Raw genomic sequence first — 17752 nt, 5'->3', positions numbered from 1 at the left:
AACATGTTTCATTTTGACAACATGGCCATCATAAAAAAAGGAGACTATAGAAACTTATCCGAGTGTGCCCCGCTCCAGTACATCACACCAGGTATGTAAAGTCTGAAAAGGGTCAGAAGCTGTTGCAAATTTGGTGGAGAAAGGAATGACTTCTGATGAGTGTTATCAGCAAGGAAAGTTGGCAGTGGTAGGGTAATGTTCAATACTAATACACAAAAGTTACAGCTGTTACAAACCGATGTCATGGGCTGGCATCTGCCCTCTTTGTTTAGAAACTTACAAATAGGTGTACCATTGTTATCCTCTAAAGTACAATGCAAATAATGGTTTTTAAACCAAGGCAAAAAAACCCAGCAACCTTGACTGAATTAATGTGTCTCCTGAGATATTTTTCTCATCTTGATTGCAGTCATGTATCAGCTTTCTAGTAGATGAGCTGGCAGAGGGCCACTGCTAACGGGATCTTTGGTAGGAAGAGTATAGAGATCTCCTGAACTTCTTGTGATTGCACAGATCCCTTGAGTATTGAGGCTTTCAGGTGTCTTTTTTCCACCCTATTGTGTCAGTAACTGGAAAGCAAGACCAAACTCTTCGATGTATTTGCCAATTTTACAAATAGCTTGTTCTAATCAGCAGAATATAATGATCAGAGAAATATGTCTATGCCTTGAAGAGCCAATAAAAAGTCAGTTGGTAACAGCGGAGGTTGTTCAAGCTAGTGAAGTTCAGTTGGAACTGATGTATATTTTAGGGCAATCTTTAAGAAGGGAACTGATTCAACGATGGTATCTCAAACAGTGTTCTGTACAGAAATTCAAACTCAGCTCCCATGATAAAAATGAATTTTCCCCTTTAGGTTTTGACAATGCGTAGTAACGAGTATGGTGTAATGTTGCAGTGTTTAACTGAGCACTTGGTAAATGCGGTTGAATGAGTGCTCACTCTATGGGGTCTTGTGCTGACTGTGTGTGGTCTGCTGCCTACCTTTGGTCGTGATTAATTCTTTTCATTGTAACTAACGTTAGAGATTAAAGCGTGTTAGAGTAATGATGAAACCAACTGTTCCCTTAAAACAGTCAAATGAAAGAGTTAACTAAAGTCTTGAAACTGAAATTATACCAAGATACCCACCAGTCCCATTGGTCAGAACAGTTGCCGTGCCCAAATGCTCACTTAAGTGGCGAATATATCTGACCATCAATAAAAAACATCAGGTGATGTGACGGGTCTGAAGACCAGAGACCTCCTGTAAATGGCGCCACGTGTAGGGTGAGGGAGCAAGAGACATTGATTCAGATGACATGAGTCTTACTAACCTTGTTTCTTTTGAATTTTCCCAAATAGGGTCGAGACTGCAGTACGCCCATTAATTCTTGCATTCAAAATCCATGTCAGAATGGAGGGACCTGCCACCTCACCGAGGCAAATAAGGATGGATTCAGGTAGTAACATAAAGTTCGTTTAAAATGAGATGATAAAATTAAATGTGTTTCTACTTTGCGTTCATGAACTACAATGGCTACTTTATAAAAGCTGCTGCATGTGCCACTTCTATTTGCCATACAGAAAAATTAATCTGGTTTCATTAGTGACATATTGTTTCCTCTGAAACAGGCCTCCTTATTTTTTCATAACGGAATATACTCTTAAGAGCTACTTTGAGCAGTCTCCCTGATCTGCATTGTGTTATCTGTACGCTAATTTTCCTCGGGACATTTCAAGTTCACGTATACCCTTTTTTGTATTTGTAAAGTAAGTATCTGTTGCTTCACAACCCAGATGCAAAATGTTTTCACGCTGAAGAATCTTGTAGACAAATAGGCTTTCAAGAAACAATTAAAAAACATGGAGAGATTGCCACATCGTGAGCATTGTGCCTGCAAGAGAATAATAACCTCTACAGCTGGACATTACGGATTTCAGTTTTTCCATATACCAAAGATGTAGCATAGGTGGGGATACTCCAAGAGAAGTCCAGAAATTTTCAGGAGGTAATTGGAAGATTTGTGCTGCTACAGGCACTACTTTACAGCTAAGAAAATACAAGTTTGAGGCTTTGGCCACTAGTTGTCATTAAAGCTGATAGAAATTTCTTTTTAGAAAAGAGTTGCTGAAATTTTCATAGATTTGGTCCTCAGTATTTATGCTATTTCTTGCACAAAATATGTACAAAAGTACACCGTTCTGTTGTTTCAATTGCATGTATGAAAGCCTCACTTTTAAAAGCTTTTATACATTACTGAGGCTGCTGCTTTGTTGTCTTCTATGTATAGCTTCCGATCAGTGACAGCTGGACAGAGACACTGAGTTGCAAGGTTTATAAATGGTGTAAGCAGGGAGTCAAACCAGTACATTTTTTCGGGTTGATTCCAGTTTGGTTTCAGCTGTGATTAAGACTGTTCCAACTGAGGTTAACTGTTTGTTAACCAAGTCAGCAAACCCATATCATCTTATGTCAGAAAATAGGATTTTTTCGAAATAGAAAGGGCCAGGTGAAAGTTTGGGTGACCGACAGGACTTTAGGTGCAGGGGTGGGGGTTGCGCCGCCCTCCTGTTCCCCTACCAATGGTAGGATGCCTTTTATATTTCCAGGAAAGCATTGTGGCTTCCTTTTGACTCCCCAAATCCCTCCTGTGGGAACGAGGCACAGAAGAGCTTCCATTTTGCCCTGTGGGTGGGATGAGTGGGGCAGCAGAAAATGGAAGAAATGCCCCAAAGCTTCTCTCTGTCTCTGCCTGCCCACCCTCAAGAATTCCCCCCTTACCGGAACAGACCCAGCACATGCTAGACACAGAAGGACTCTGATGATATTGCAGTGGAAAAGCGCAGGTTGATGGGGATGAAGGGACGCTGTCAGGCTCTGTTACAGGTAACAGCCTGAGGCTTTCCAACATGGGGGAACAGGAGTAGAACGCATGGCCCCGTCCCCATGAGGGGCAGTTTAAAGCTCAGTTTGAGCACCTGTGACAAGGCCCTGAGCAGAGCAGAAGAGCACATCTCCTGGGTACAGATGCGTCCGTAGCGTCCTACTGGTGCATGGTGGTGGGAGAGGATGGGGAGGCTCTGCAGATCATAGATCACATACATGCAAATGGTCATGCTACTTGACAGGACCCCCTAGATTTTGGTGAAACCACTACTCTGCACTTCTGATCTGGTATACCTCTTCGTGATTTAGATTTTAGCAGGCCCAGCAATTTTTAGAGTAAAAGTTCAGGTTCAGTTTCTGCTTGAGAGAAATAAAGGTCTGGTGGTCTTCGGTTCGTATTCCCTTCTGGTCACCCTCATGTAATACTGTTTAGATAGCTTTTTCCAGCTTGTGCCAAAGCACAATTGTACCATACTAGAATATCTGCTTTCTGTCACTCAGTGCTCATTTTTCAAAAATCTAGCTGATATTAAAAATGTGCTAGTAAAACATTTTATAATATCCATAATACTGGAATGAAAGGCTTCAGCTTATATTTTGGACTGGGTTTTTCTTTAGCATTTTAGTTTTGTTCTGTGGTAGAAAGTAAAAAGTTTTGAATGACCTGAAATGAAAGCTGCTTCTGAATTTTTCTTGTGAAGAATTTTACAATTTCAGAGGCTTTGCTTCAGTTCCAAATGAACGTAGTTTTTGAGCTCCTTTACAAAACTGCAGGGGTGGTTTTGTTGCTTAACAACACTTGAGGCTTTTTAGGGAAGATTTCTGCTTTTATAGTTATTTATGTAGTTTCGGTTGGTCTAATAAAAGACACATAAAACCATATCTCGTCAAAATCTTGCTTCATAAAATTGAATGTTCAGCTTACGCATTGCTCTATTTTCTCTCCATGTTTTTAATTCAGTCAGTCCATAGACCCAGCTGCTCTGCAGAACAGGAGCGTGGGACTTCAGCATGTCTTAGAGCAATGTGGTGTGGGGATGGAAGAGTCAGTGACAGGGAAGATAAAGAAACATTTTGAGATTGAATTTGGTTGGTTTGGGTCTTTTTGGTGGGAAATCTCCTCTCCAGTGGATGGCAGCAGTCAGAGTTACGTGCATATAAATTGTGTTCATCAAGATGGGAAAACGTTGCCTTAGATTATATGCTGTGAGGAAGTGGATGTCAAAAACATTTTCATGAGAGGCCTCCTTGGATTTTTCTGTTGTGTGGCCTGTAAAAGAAATTATATCTTCTGTATATTCTCTTCCCTAGGGAAATATATTCATACACAAGCTCTGCTGCCAAACTTGTCAAATCTTTACTCTTGTAAAAAGGAAACTTAAGCCAAAGCTCTCTCCCTATGAAATGCCAAGCAGTTTAACTCTCAAGTTTCTGTAGCCTTAGACAAGAAAATTACCTTTTAAATAATGCTAAGGTGGTGATGTTCCCCAGGCAAAGACAGGAAATTCATAGTTATGACTGAGATTCCAGCCTGACTCGCCCGCTGTGCCTGGTACCCACAAGGGCTCGCAGCAGCAGGGGACTGAGCCGCTCAGATTTGTTGCAATAGCAGGTCCTGGTGGGGCAGCCGAAGGGCAAAGGTTCAGCTGGAGTTCTTCAGTCCTCCTTGGCATCTTTTATTCTTGCACTTTTTCAATTCTGAGTAATTTTCACCTTCTCTTTTTTCAGGTAGGGACGACTTCTGTATTAAAGAATAGTTAAGTGGCATTGTGTGGCTCAGGGGATTAGAAACATTAAGTTTTTCCTCCCCTTGAATTGCTCATTCTAATCTAATCTATGTCTTCTTTGGCAAAAGATTGCCAAAAAGGGTGCTTATTGAGACTGATAAAAGCAGATGGTCAATCAGACATGTCCTGGTCATTTAGCATGCCTGTAAGTGAGACTTTGACAAAGGAGGCAGAGCTGTCAGCCCTGCTTCGGTTAGCCACAGGCAACCAGCTGATCTTTGATAACCTACTGTGCTGGGAAACAAAGTCTCTGGATTATTTTAACTTTTCTCCATATAAAACCCCCTCCATTTTCCAGAGCGTTTTCTTTAGCATTTTCCACAAACTTTAAGTTCCCTCATAAATGTAAAATCCTGGAACTCATTAACTCCCTAGTGTTAATTCTGCTTAGTTCAAGGAAAAACGTTGCACTTCCACACTTACAGGCTACTCCATTGGGATGTAGATATAAAAGCTCCTTTACCAAGAAACTGTAATATTGCTGAAAGAATTTACTATATCTATTTTAAAGTTGATTATTTGAAACGTGATACACAGCATGTATGCCTTTGTTAATAAGCAGATGCTGTTTCATTAGAGTTCGGGGAAAAAAAAATTCTAATATAGTAAACTTACAAAATTGTCAGTACACTTCAGCTCCAAAAGTTTACCCCAAAATGTTGTCATTAACTTCTGTGTTCCCTTGCACCTTCATGAGGATAATGATGGTTTGGGGGTTTATTTAGTTCTTTATTTTTAGGAAAGCACAACACTAACAGAAAATCCCTAAACGGGAGGAATAAGGAATGTGGACCTTTATGCAATCACAGCATCTTAGAAAATAGTTCTTTCCTACGTGGCTCCATTGTTTCCGAGGTCCAAATGAAATGCTGTCTCACACTGCTTCACTATTTAGTCAGAACAAAGTTTTCATCGTTGTCTCTGGAATGAATTTTCTCTCTCAGTCAGCTGGAACCCAAGTTTGATGACCTTCCAGTCACTCTGCAAACTTCATTTTTCTTCTAAGCTTTTTCTGGGAAAATACATACAAACAGTCCCAAACTGCAACTCTTTCAACATGTGGTTCAATCCGGGTCCCAAACTGTATGTTTTATCATTTAATTTCGGTCCTCATATTTGGCACATTTGAATGCAAATCAAAATAAAGAATCGTACGTAAGCAATAATGTAAAGAGTCCCTATAATACATAGGGACCAGTAGCCAAATGTCATCAATTATGCTGACATTTCCTTCAGTATGGAATGTGTCCTAATACTGAGCAATTGTATGTTAACAATCCCATATGTATTGTTACTAATGGTAACTCTACTGAGTTGAACCATTACTGTGATAGTATTTAATAATGTCATTTTTAATTGCATACATCCAAGCTGTCCCAGTCCTTTTGTGGAAGGAAAATGGTGTTATATTCCCATAAAAATAGCCAGCACAAAGCCACTCTTGTTGCTTTTCTTTAAATGGAGAGAAAAATTTGTGCTCCCAAACTGAGACCTTGGATGCCAAGTTGCAGCCTGGAGCATATTTTTATGGCTGAGTTATAAACCCCTGAAAATGGGGTTTTGTAATAGAAAAGGGAGACATAATGAATGTGCTGCTGTATTTAATTAGATGTCTTTAACCCCCTCCCTGACACTTGCATTGCCACAGAAGATGGTGTGCCAGCTCTTCTTTCTTATCTGCCTCCTGTGATCCTCTGGATCATTACAGGGTCAGCAAGAGGACATATTTTATTAGCAGTAATGAGCTTGAGACAGGAAAAGAAAATATTTCTTATTGATTTATTGTGTCCTAAGTTGGATTTATTTGAGCAGTTTGGTTTTGGTTATTCATGGTGAAGGTTTTCTAACTCACATGGCCTGTGAATGGTCCCTGCAGAACTGACTGAAGATGACTGTTAGCATGTGATCTATATGCCTGTTCTGTACCCATCTAGAAGATCTTACTGTTGTGGTGGCTCCAGACACATTCCCTATCGTTTTTTCTTCCTCTTTGCTATTCCCTTAGTTTCTGAGGTTGCCTATGTCATGAAGAATCTAACCTTACCCTCAGGGTCCAACCTAGGACCTACTGAAGGTGAATGCAGAGCTCTGTACCATCCCTCCCTTGGGAGTCCCTTCACGCGGCTCAGTCTGTGGCACACAGGAGCAAGAGAAGCAGACGTCATGCTGAGAGCAAGCAGCCCAAAAGCGCTGCAGTTTTATTCACAGATTCTGAAGATCTCCTATTTCTGCAGGGCATTCTCCATCTCAACCCCATGACACCTACATACAGCAGGATAACCACCCCATGTCCGCTTTGTTCATCCGAGCTGAAAAAAAGTACCCTGCGGCTATCTGTGCATTGGAAATTCTCCTGGTGTCAGGAAGCAGGGGATGGCAATTAGTGTGACTGCTCTGGTGCTTTCTGGTTTTCATCCTCATCAATCAGTAGTGCTTTGCATTTGTTCAGTTCCTTTTCTGCCACCAGAACTTGCATGGGAAAGGAAATGAACAGCTGAGTGAATGTGTAGTTTGGACTGGAACTCGAAACAACACAACTTCCCTTCCACACACACGCTTTCTGTGACTAGTGAACAGCAATACTGACACTTCAAATATCATTGCTGGCTTCTTAGAAGCCACTGAAATGACTGGAGCACTTAACACATGGGTTTAGACTCTCTTTTAGGAAACTGTGGCCTCCACCTCTTCATCACTTACAGCGAGTTTAAAATATAAAGGTTCTCTTAGCAACCATAACTTCTAGATCTAGAGAGGAAACAGAGATTGAAAAAAAAAATTGAAGTCATTCTTCAACCACTTAGTTTCTTACACTCCGTCTAGGGACCACACATCACAGTCTTGCGAGATTAAATATTTAGTGCAATTATTCTTCAATAGTGTCCACATCCTCACAGAACCATTCCTAGCTCTGCCATTGTTTGTTTGTGTTTTAGTTGAATTATCTAGACATCATCAGCTCTTCTACAAATAGATGTTGGAGGAGCTGTAGAAGCACTGAAACCTTACTTCACTTGTAAAAGCAATCATTCCCAACCATTTCTTGTTTGGACAAGCGACAAAGTGGTAATGAGAAGAAAATGTTCGTGTCTGTTAACTCAATTCAAGCCGTTGTTCTTTAAAGAGAGCGAGCTATCTAGAAGCTGCCAAGTCACCCTATGATTGTGCAGTCCTCAGGAGGCAAGTATCCACATACTCAAAAAATCATTAACAGAGAAGCCAAGGATTTGAATATTGTGATGAGTGTTTACTCTCCTGCCCTGGAGTTGCTTACTTCAATTCAGGGCTAGAGTTATCAACAAAGAAAGCAAAGGGAAGCATGACAGAGGCTGTCTCCTGCTGATGCTTTTATGTCTCATGTAAATAATTACATGACCCCATGTCATCAGTCTGCATCCTTCACCAAACACATAGGGTTAAAGTGCTCTGTACTTCACAACAGCAGTGAATTTGGCTCCAGCAACTCATTTTTATATGTTTTAATTTCAGTTTTATACCTCAAACCTCCTGCTCCTCCAGATCCATGCTAACTTTTATTAATTTTTTTCTTTCTTCAAAGCTGTTCTTGTGTCCTTGGGTATGAGGGGGAGAGGTGTGAAATAAACCCAGATGACTGCGAAGATAATGACTGCGAGAATAACTCTACATGTGTGGATGGGATCAACAACTATGTCTGTGTCTGCCCTCCTAATTACGCAGGTAAGAAAGAGTCACAACCAAAGAAGAACAGGAATCCATGGGGAGTCCCTTCAGTGCCTAAAGGGAAGGGTCCAAATGCACGTTTACTTTGTCCATGAGTGTATAATTAAACCAAGAATCTAGTCCCATTTTAAAGCAACCTGGATGTCTTACTGGAAAGATGTGAGTTCTACCAATATTGCAATACACGTGCTCACAAACGTGGCTGCTTTTCTGAGTCAAAATACTGATGCTTCATTGTAAAATACATTAAAAAATGGTGAAGTTTAAGGTGTCAGAGGAATCTGTACTTCTGCACGCACATTCTGTAAATGTATTTCAGAAATATTCCCAGTACTGAGCTGAGCCTGATATACATCTGTTCTGAATCTTGGAAAATAAAAATAGTTCCTGTTTAAATTATGGTACGAAAATAGCTTTTGGGGCATGGCTTTCACCTGAGATCTCAGAGGTCCGCATTTATTAAATAAAATGAGCCTGACAATATGCCACTTAAATTCATTACCTCCATTTCACAAGTGGAGAAGCAAAGGCTGTGTGAGAAACTGTAGGCTCAGTTGTAGTCTTCAGAGTGCGCCCATGGCAGTTAGCCCAGCTCGGCAGATGTGCAGTCACCTGCTAAGTCCGCAGTGACAGAAGTTGGTAACTGAGTTAGAAATGGAATGAGTATCTCCAGCGCCCATCCTGCATTTCAGATAAATTCCTTCCTAAACCTTCTGCAAGAGCAGAAACCCTCCTAACTGGAATCTAAAAATGCTTTTTCTCAAGTCGTTACTGGCGCACACCGTTGACTCATTCAAACGGCGTTAGCATGGCCTTCCTGGCTCAGCATGGAGTGGTAAGGAAACACCTGCAATAGTTCCTACTTCCATCCTTTGAAATGGGTTTATTACCTCTAAGCATGGAGAAGTAATGAAGGGCTTCTTGTACGCTGGAATATATTACATGTCAAGGGATTTAATGAGGATCAAGCTTGAGTGGCTGAGTAAGGCAGGAGGAAATCTTCTAGAATTTCCAAACTCTTAAAATACTTTTGTGGCTGATACAAAGGAGGCCCATGTAAATCTTTAGCTGAGAAAAGCCTTATAACTTGAATGTACATTTATTGGCGTTCTAAAATGATCTTTCTGCCAAAAACTGAAAAACTTCAGCTTAGCAGAGTAAAGAGTTTTGCTTATAGGATGTTGAGCCCATTGTGCTTACTTGTGCACTATTTATGTGAGCTGTTCTTGGGTGGTTTCAAACAAAACTCTATACAAGGAGGCAGAGTCTTTACATTTACAAGAGGAAATATATTTGCCCAGCCAAGAAAAGACATATCTAGTAAGGAACTGAATCCAGTATATATGCAAATGCACTTTCCTTTTCACAGGCATATTGCAGATTATTTTGGTTTTTGCAGACAAAAAAGGTAGGAAAGAACTAGATTGGGATTTCTTCTCAAATGGCAGTCTGGATGGGGGCCAGAAGACTTGGATGATATGATACTTCAGAATCAGTTTTGAAATATCTTTAATCAACTTCCAGCTTTTTTTTTTTAATCTGAATATTGTCTGTGCTGTGCTTATGCTTATTAGCAGGAGTTTGTCAAATACTAGACCCCAGTCTTGCAACGTAGGATACACACAATTGTATACACCACACAGTAAGCATTTGCTAATCACAACGCAGGCAGTAGCTTTGACTGCAGTTGAAACAAACTGAACTTTTGAAGACGAGCAGGAAATACTTCTGGAAAATGTAATATGAATCATAAATGGAAAAGGTTGCAAAAATAGGGGTGTTGCTTAAATTAGAAATCTGAAGGGTTACAATAGTTCATGTTGCTTAAAACCAGGAAGACTTTAGTGAACTGTGATAAAAGAATTGCCTTAACCTGCTTTACCTCCATTTTGGAGGGGAGTATTTCATCAAACCTCATCAGTTACCTGGAAAGACTCACTGCAGTACAGCTGGCTGGGCTGAAATATCCCTCAGAGGTACACCTGGCCCTCTCGGAGCAGAAAAGCATAAAATGGCTGGAAGAATTGAAGCCCTCAGCCAAAGAAAAGTTACATACAAGCCAAACAAATCTGAGCCATGGTTTTGAGGGTCCTCTAAGAGTTGAATCCAAACACAAGAAATTGGACATCATCTGAAGTTGCTTGATTGAATGAACAGCAGCTAAGGAAATACCATGGAAGCACATAAGCAAGTCATGAAGAAGTACTTTGAAAGGATTTGTGTGCCTGACGTGAAAAGAGAGGGCTCTATTGACCAAAGAGTTTGACTGAAGTCTCCTGTGACATCCAGGGCATCTCTATCTATATTCTCTTTAAATAAACCTTTTTATACTGAAGCAATACCTGAAGCTACTATGGCAGTATCTATTAAAAAAAAAAAAAAGTAGGCGCAGATGACTTCAATGTTGTGTTGAATATGCTAAGAACAGTGAATGCTAACATTTCCGAGAGAAAGCGGGTCACTGGAGGAGTCAGGAATACTTACTCCTGTGCACAGAATTGTGCATTGAGTTACCGGCCTCCTTCTCAGGTGCTGACTGTGCTAAACATTGTGTTAGCAGACTGTGTGTGCCTCAAGAGTTGCCAAGTGCATGGATTTTATCTATATTTGTATGAACAAAGAATGGATGGCGGAGGGTACTTCCCAGGGGAGCAGTTTTTCTGTGAAGCAGGCTGGGGGACAATGAGCTCTCAATGTACTTTGCCTGAAGGGGCAGTGATATCAATAGGCAGGGTGTATCTAGTAGGACAGAAAATGTAGGTAATATCTCTTTGTGTTGTGCTCAAATATTATGCTTAGTTCTGTTGTTCAGACTTCGAGGAGCAAGTTGAGAGATAAGAAAGAGGATTAGGGATGAAACATAAAAAAAAAATTGGGGGATTGAGAATAGGTCTTGAAGATCTCAAGAAAAATCTTATTTGGCTTAACAAAGCGTAGGCAGACAGAGCAAGTTCCCCCCCCCCCCCCCCCCCCCTTGTATGGAGAATAGACATTTCTTTAAAAGGTTCATTAGCTCATAATTATACAAGACTTGTTCGTTCTAGATACAAACTGGATTTCTGAGCAGATGCTGTAGTTAAAACACAAGTTAATAAGTTAATTCAAGAGTGGTCTATGTTACATGGGAGATCAGACTAGAGGTTTCTGTACTGATAATCTGTGATGTTTAGAGTAACATTCGGGCTGTTGGTTGTAGATGCCCAGCTCAGCTATTGCAGATTCCTTCTTTTCTCAACTGTAGAGGTAGGCAGGCTGTGGTAGGACTGCAAAGTAGGTAGTCCGAATCCCTCATCACTCTTATGGTCTTGGATGCCGTAATACTGGTAAGACTGCAATGCTTTTACAGTAATCACTGCATGTATAAAATAAGTGTATGTTGTAATACAAAGAATAGTCTGAATACAGGGAGGAAGAACATCCAAGCCCGTGTATGTGTGGTGTTCTGCAAGAAATATTTAGGATCCCCCTTGGTTTAGTTGACTCGTGGTTAAATCATGATAGTAAATCTCATGTTCCTAAATGAAATGCAAATTAAAAATGCATGTGTTGGAAATGTTGACTATTTGACTGAGTTGCAGTATCCAGGGTTTGGTTTTTTCCATACCTTAGTATTTTCCTGCTTTATCTTCTGTCTGTCTAGTTTTACTTGTTATAGCCTTTTTAGGAAACAATACCCCAAATAATGATGCATAAATTTTGCTTTCATTGGTTGGAATAATGAAGGCCAAAGATCTTTCTTCAATTAATAACTTTTTGCAGCGTTTTTCTTTAAAATTCTTTGACAATCTTTTCCCCCACTCAAAGTAGATGAAAAATGGCCAATTTGTTAAGTGACTGCTGAGGGAAGGAATTTCCCACACTTCAGCCCCATTTCACTTTCATTTAAAAAAAACAACAAACCCACACCAAAAAAACAACCCACACTCACACAGTAACCTCCTTCCTAGTTCCTTGCCATCTAATAACTTTAAAACAATGTGCAAATGCAAACGGATTCTATGAAATTGGTAAACATAAGCTGAAGAAGACAAAACTGAGAGGGAGGGTAGGCAGATAACTGATTGCCGTAAAAATATTCAAGCCCGTACCTGCACCACTGGGTTTCCTCACCATTCTTAAAGTCAATATTTTCAATGTTTGTTGCCTGTATTTACATAACCAAACCAATACTCGTGCTGTGTAGCAGTCCTGATGGCTTTTATTGTCAGGTGCTGTCTTATTTTTCCTCTCCCCAACTTGTTATTTTAATCCTGAAGCTAAATTATAAACATGTATTGCCTCCAGGATCATCGTGTACCCAAAGTCCAGCCAGCTCTAAAGCCTGAGCAGTCTGTGGGCTGGTTTACAACCTGGTCGGACCCTTTGGTGGATTACAGCTCCTCCTTACAGTTTTGTAGGCTTTCCTCCTCTTCAAAAAGAAACATACAGGAACATCGAAGGAGGAAGCTGTGAATTAGATCAGTCACCCCGGTTCTTTTCCTCTTTGTATTTTTCCATCTTTTGGGCTTTAGCGTGCCCTGACTCCAGCTATTGATATAAACATTCCGCTGTCTCCCTAGCTTTGTGGTTTAGAAATGCAGGACAAAATTCACACAATTTTTCTCTTCCATTCCTTTTTTCTGTTCACTACTGTCATAGACCTTCTTGAGAGCCATCACTGTTTTGCTTATAGTTCTACATCGAAATACAGAATTTCATACCCCCAAAAAGAGATCCTCTCCTCAGTCTCACTATCCTCTCTGCACTCTCTTGAAGAGGAGTCCAAACATACATAAAGGATGAAATGGGCTGTACCAAACATGTACTATGTACTTTGAATGATTTTATGCTTTACTTGCTAGTTTATTTAGTTTTATTTGTTTGCTGTGACTTTTCCTTCTTCCTATCTATTTGATGTTAGCCAGAAGCAGAAATTCGTAGTGCTTACACACAAAAAAATAAGGAAATATTTCAGTTTTTGCTCAGGATCCTAAAAAGCCTCAGCAAATAGCTACACCTCTTTGTTCTGAAACCTAAACAAAAAAACTAGTGGCTTCTACTACTGAAAACAGGTCTTTTCTAAAACACATGGCATCCTGTGGTGGGGAGGGGGGGAGCAAGTGTTTTAAAATAGTTTGTTTCCCTGGGAAAAAGCTGCAAGCAGTTTGTATCACAGAAAAAAAAAATCTATCAAAAAAAAAAAAAAAAGCTAGAAACTATTTCTGGTTTTATGTGTTTGGAAGAGAAGGCTAAGATCTATTTTACCTTAGGGGACCTTGTGGTGTCCTGTGGTAGATGGTATCTGAGATTTTTGCAGTTATGCTACTTTTAGACAGAACAGTATTCACTGTTAGTGATTACAGTCCATTTTTCTGGCGGATCTGATTGTGGTAATGTTGCACGGCCAAAGCCAAGCACTTAGTCAAGCCAAACAACTCTGGAAGAAAGAAATTGTGTGGTGACTTGTGGCTGACACTCTTTGCTGGAGTTCTCCAGCCCGTTTCCCATCGCTAACCATTGTGAGACTGATTTGCGGCAGTCCCCGAGATGGGCACCAGTGACAGCTGAATGAAGCTGAAGTGGATCACTGCACCGTAGGTTGTTTTTCCCCCGTTGTGAGTTTTTAACTATGTGTTTGATATAGGAACAGGAAGGTTTTAGGTAGCGTGGTTCAGCCTTGTGGTTCCATAAGGATATGGACTGCCTAATAAATACTGAAGGCTTAAACAAGTACTTAACTCTCAGCCTCTTTTAAAAATTTGGAACTTCAGCCATTATTTCCTCTAGACAAACAGAGAAAATTGTGGTCAAAGTTTGGTGTATTTTCTTCCTTTTATTTGAAGGAGTTCTGCCTTACATGGAAGTTTCTCTGTTTAAGTTACTTGGCAAACGTGAAGTGTGTTTGCATTCTGTGCAAAAAATAAAAAGGCACCCACATTTCCCTCTTGTATCACTATGAATGAGAAGTCCTGGAAGAGATGGAAGGTTTTAGCTTTGTTCAAGAGCCCAAGCCCATTTCCAGCTCTGTTTTATTAAGAGAGAACCACATGTCATTGCTATCAGATTGGACTCTCTTATCTCATTGTACTGGGACTGAAGAAGGAAATACAGAGTAACTGGCAGTGCTGCAGCCTGTCTTTAGTCTCAGTATGGGTGTCCTGTCATGTTGGAGCTCTCGGCTCCAGGATTTCCTCTGGTCATATTCCCATTTGTAAAATGTAATGTGTCATGTTTGGGGAACCAGAAATACTGCAGAATTTCTTTGTTCATCAGGACCACAGTATATCTCTAGGAAAATGGAATCTCAGCTACTACTGTCTTAAAGGATGGGTGGAGTGAATATCATCCTCAAAGGGGAATCATGATTCATTAAATCCAATCTGTGAAGAAACACGTCAGAGGATTAGAAGTTGACCGCAAGCCCATTACTTACCTGCCTACTGGCAGCTGGTGCATACTGCGTAGTTAATAAAGCTGGGAGGAGCAGAGTCCGCCTATGGACAGTCAGTGTATTCAGCACTCCAACACCACAATGATGGCCATGTTAGAACTGCCAGTAGGAAATAAGTAAATCTTTCTGCATATAAAGTATTCTTCAGAGACCTCTATTGGTTCAAAGGCTGTATTGGGTTTACGTGGCAAGGTTTTGGTAGCCGGGGAGGAGCGGGGCTGTAGGGGTGGCTTCTGTGAGAAGAGATCAGGACCTGCTCCCCTGAAAGACCTGCCACTGTCGGGAGCTGAGCCCGTCAGCAGCACTGATGAAGAAATGTGAGAGAAGCAACTATGCAAACGCCAAGGTCGGTGAAGAAGAAGGGGGAAGAGGTACTCCAGGTGCTGGAGCAGAAATTTCGCTGCAGCCCATAGAGGAGACCACAGCGAAGCAGGCTGTGCCCCTGCAGCCCATGAAGGACCATGTCAGAGCAGACACACATACTGCAGCTTGTGGAGGATCCCATGCTGGAGCAGGTGGATGTGCCCTGAAAGAAGCTGCAGCCCACGGAGAGCCACACAAGGAGCAGGCTCCTGGCAGGACCATGGAGAGGAGAAGTCCATGTAGGGGCGGGTTTTCTGGCAGGAACTGTCTCCCTTCAGTCTGTTCCTGAAAAACTTTATTGCATGGAAAGGACCCATGCTGGAGCAGTTCTTGAAGAACTGCAGCCTGTGGGAAGGACCCACGCTGGAGAAGTTCATGAAGGACTGTATCCCACGGGAGGGAGCCCACGCTGGAGCAGGGGAACAGTGTGAGGAGGAAGGAGTGACAGAGATGAAGAGTTATGAACAGACCGCAACCCCCATTCCCCATCCCCCGATTCGGACGGGCATGAGCCTACAGTGTGTCCAGTGTCCTATCTGCCAGCCCTGAAAGGACATCGCAGAAAATGTGTGGCGTTTCAGATGTGACTGGATGCACTAGATTGTGTGAATAACTGAACTGATCCCTAATAGATTCCAGACAAATCACATCATTGGAAAACATCCATATGAAGTAATATGACTCAAAAATGTAGGGGGTCCAGCAAAATTAGGCTCTATTCCAGACACAGTGGTTCTGAGGGATAATGCTATATGCAGGTTACCACCTTGTAAGAGTGCTGGAAATTGTCTGGTTTAGTTAATGTTTTACATACTGTGTTGTTGCGGCATTTGTGATGTTGAATATGATTTTTCATACTTTGGCAGTGCATAGAACTGGAACATATTCCTTGTTCAAGACTCAGAAATAATGAAAGGATCGTTATTTCTCTACCCAGATCTTGTTGTTTAATCCGTTATCCCTTTGTTTAATCTCAAGATTAGAGATAATTGCTCCTTAATTCTGAAAAACAAGCCACTTTGGGAATCTCAATGTGGAGTCTAACTTCAGGTTCCCACTTAATAGGCCAAAACGTGATACATGAAAACTCAGATATGAGTTTTTGAAGCATTAACACAGAATAAAAAGCATAAAGTAACTTTTAGTTCTTTGCCTACTAAGTATTGTGGGCAGTGTTCATCAAGCAAGAGCCAACTTCTTCAATTATCCAGACAGAGAATTCTGCTACAGTGCATTTCAGGTAATTTCTTTTATGTCTTGGTATCTAATGTGGCAGTCGAGTGCATTTGCTACTGAAGGATTTTCACACTTCTCTTTTTTTCATTGCAAGTTGAAACAGTTTGGAAATAAAAAATTCATTTTTTTATTTTCTAAGATGAGCCTCAAATTTTTTTCATCAAACATCAACAACATTCCTAACTGAATTATTTTCTTGGAGGAACATCCTATGTCTGTTCCACCCAACCATTTTTAGGTTCCGTCTTCTCCTGAAATTTCCAATTGGCACTGACTTCTTTTTAATAACTGAAAAGAGAGAAGGGGAAAACAAAACACAAAAAACATTTCTTCCGATACAAGTTATTAGATAGAAAATGAGTAATCTCTTATGAGAAAAACAGTACAGTATTTTTTATTAGCAGTAAAGAGAAGAGTTCCATTCTGACTTACCTGGCAAAGTTCAGAAAATTGCAACATACTATTTAACCACTCAAATATATATCTTCTCCCTGCGCAGCCTGTAAAAGTTTGCTCTGTGGATAAAGGCCAGGCTTTCTTCATCATTTCTTCACTGTAAGCACTTTCCTTTTCTCAAGTTATATTGTGAAATTCTTGACAGCATTTTTGCTTTTAGTCTTCCGGGCCCTACAAAAGCTTCTCTCACATTAAGGATGAGAATATTTTCTATGTTGTTTTATCAATTATTTCATGAATACTCTGAACAAGAGAACAAAGTATCACCCAACTGACGTATGAAACAAAAGAGAAATCATCAAACTCATTGGTTGCAAACTGGCGGTCTAGATTGTCTTTGCAGAACTGCAGTTTTACTTACAGATAAGTAAGCAAAATTACTTACTATTATTACTGCGTCCAATCTCTCTTTTACCGATTAAGGAAAATTAGCGTAACTTGGATCCTGGTTTTAAAAGTCTAATGTGGCAGGAAATATATAGCTCTCATGACAGCACAGAACGGAAAAAAAGAAAGATGGTTATTAAACTGTGTGTAAAAGTCATCTTTATTGCTCTATTGTTGTTTTGGCTTCGTTCTGAGACGTGTGGAAGGCTACAGAAAAGCTTAAGCATGTTTCTTGGCAGCTCTTCATAAGCAGTGAGCCCTGTGAAAAGTGAATGTGGAAAGCCCCATGAAATTCATGATTCTGCTGAAAAACAAAGAGCAGGAAAATGTTGCATGAGACAAAAAAAAAATGTTTTGCTGTGGTTTTTTGAAAAGCAACGAGCAATGCTGGTAGGGAGGGGACGAGGGAAGTAGTTTCAAAGGGGCAAAATACCTTTTGTATTGTTTTGGGATTTTTTTTTCTCTCTTTTTTTTTTAATGCATGAGACAGCAGCAGTGGGAGATTCACCTGTTAGTGTTCCA

General features: G+C 40.6%; 1 protein-coding gene across 1 annotated transcript in view; it reads left to right on the top strand.

The window, feature by feature from the left end:
- The window catches only part of SLIT3 (slit guidance ligand 3), a 534144-nt gene that overhangs the window by 474737 nt on the left and 41655 nt on the right, over positions 1-17752 (top strand). The window contains exons 27-28 of the mRNA XM_059825130.1: positions 1345-1442; positions 8216-8355. Coding sequence (XP_059681113.1) covers positions 1345-1442; positions 8216-8355 — 238 coding nt within the window. The remainder of the gene's footprint in view (positions 1-1344; positions 1443-8215; positions 8356-17752) is intronic.

This window comes from Gavia stellata, chromosome 16 (genome assembly GCF_030936135.1).
Source record: "Gavia stellata isolate bGavSte3 chromosome 16, bGavSte3.hap2, whole genome shotgun sequence".
NCBI lineage: Eukaryota > Metazoa > Chordata > Aves > Gaviiformes > Gaviidae > Gavia > Gavia stellata.
The sequence above is the reverse complement of the archived record's forward strand: the minus strand, read 5'-3'. Positions and strand labels throughout refer to the sequence as shown.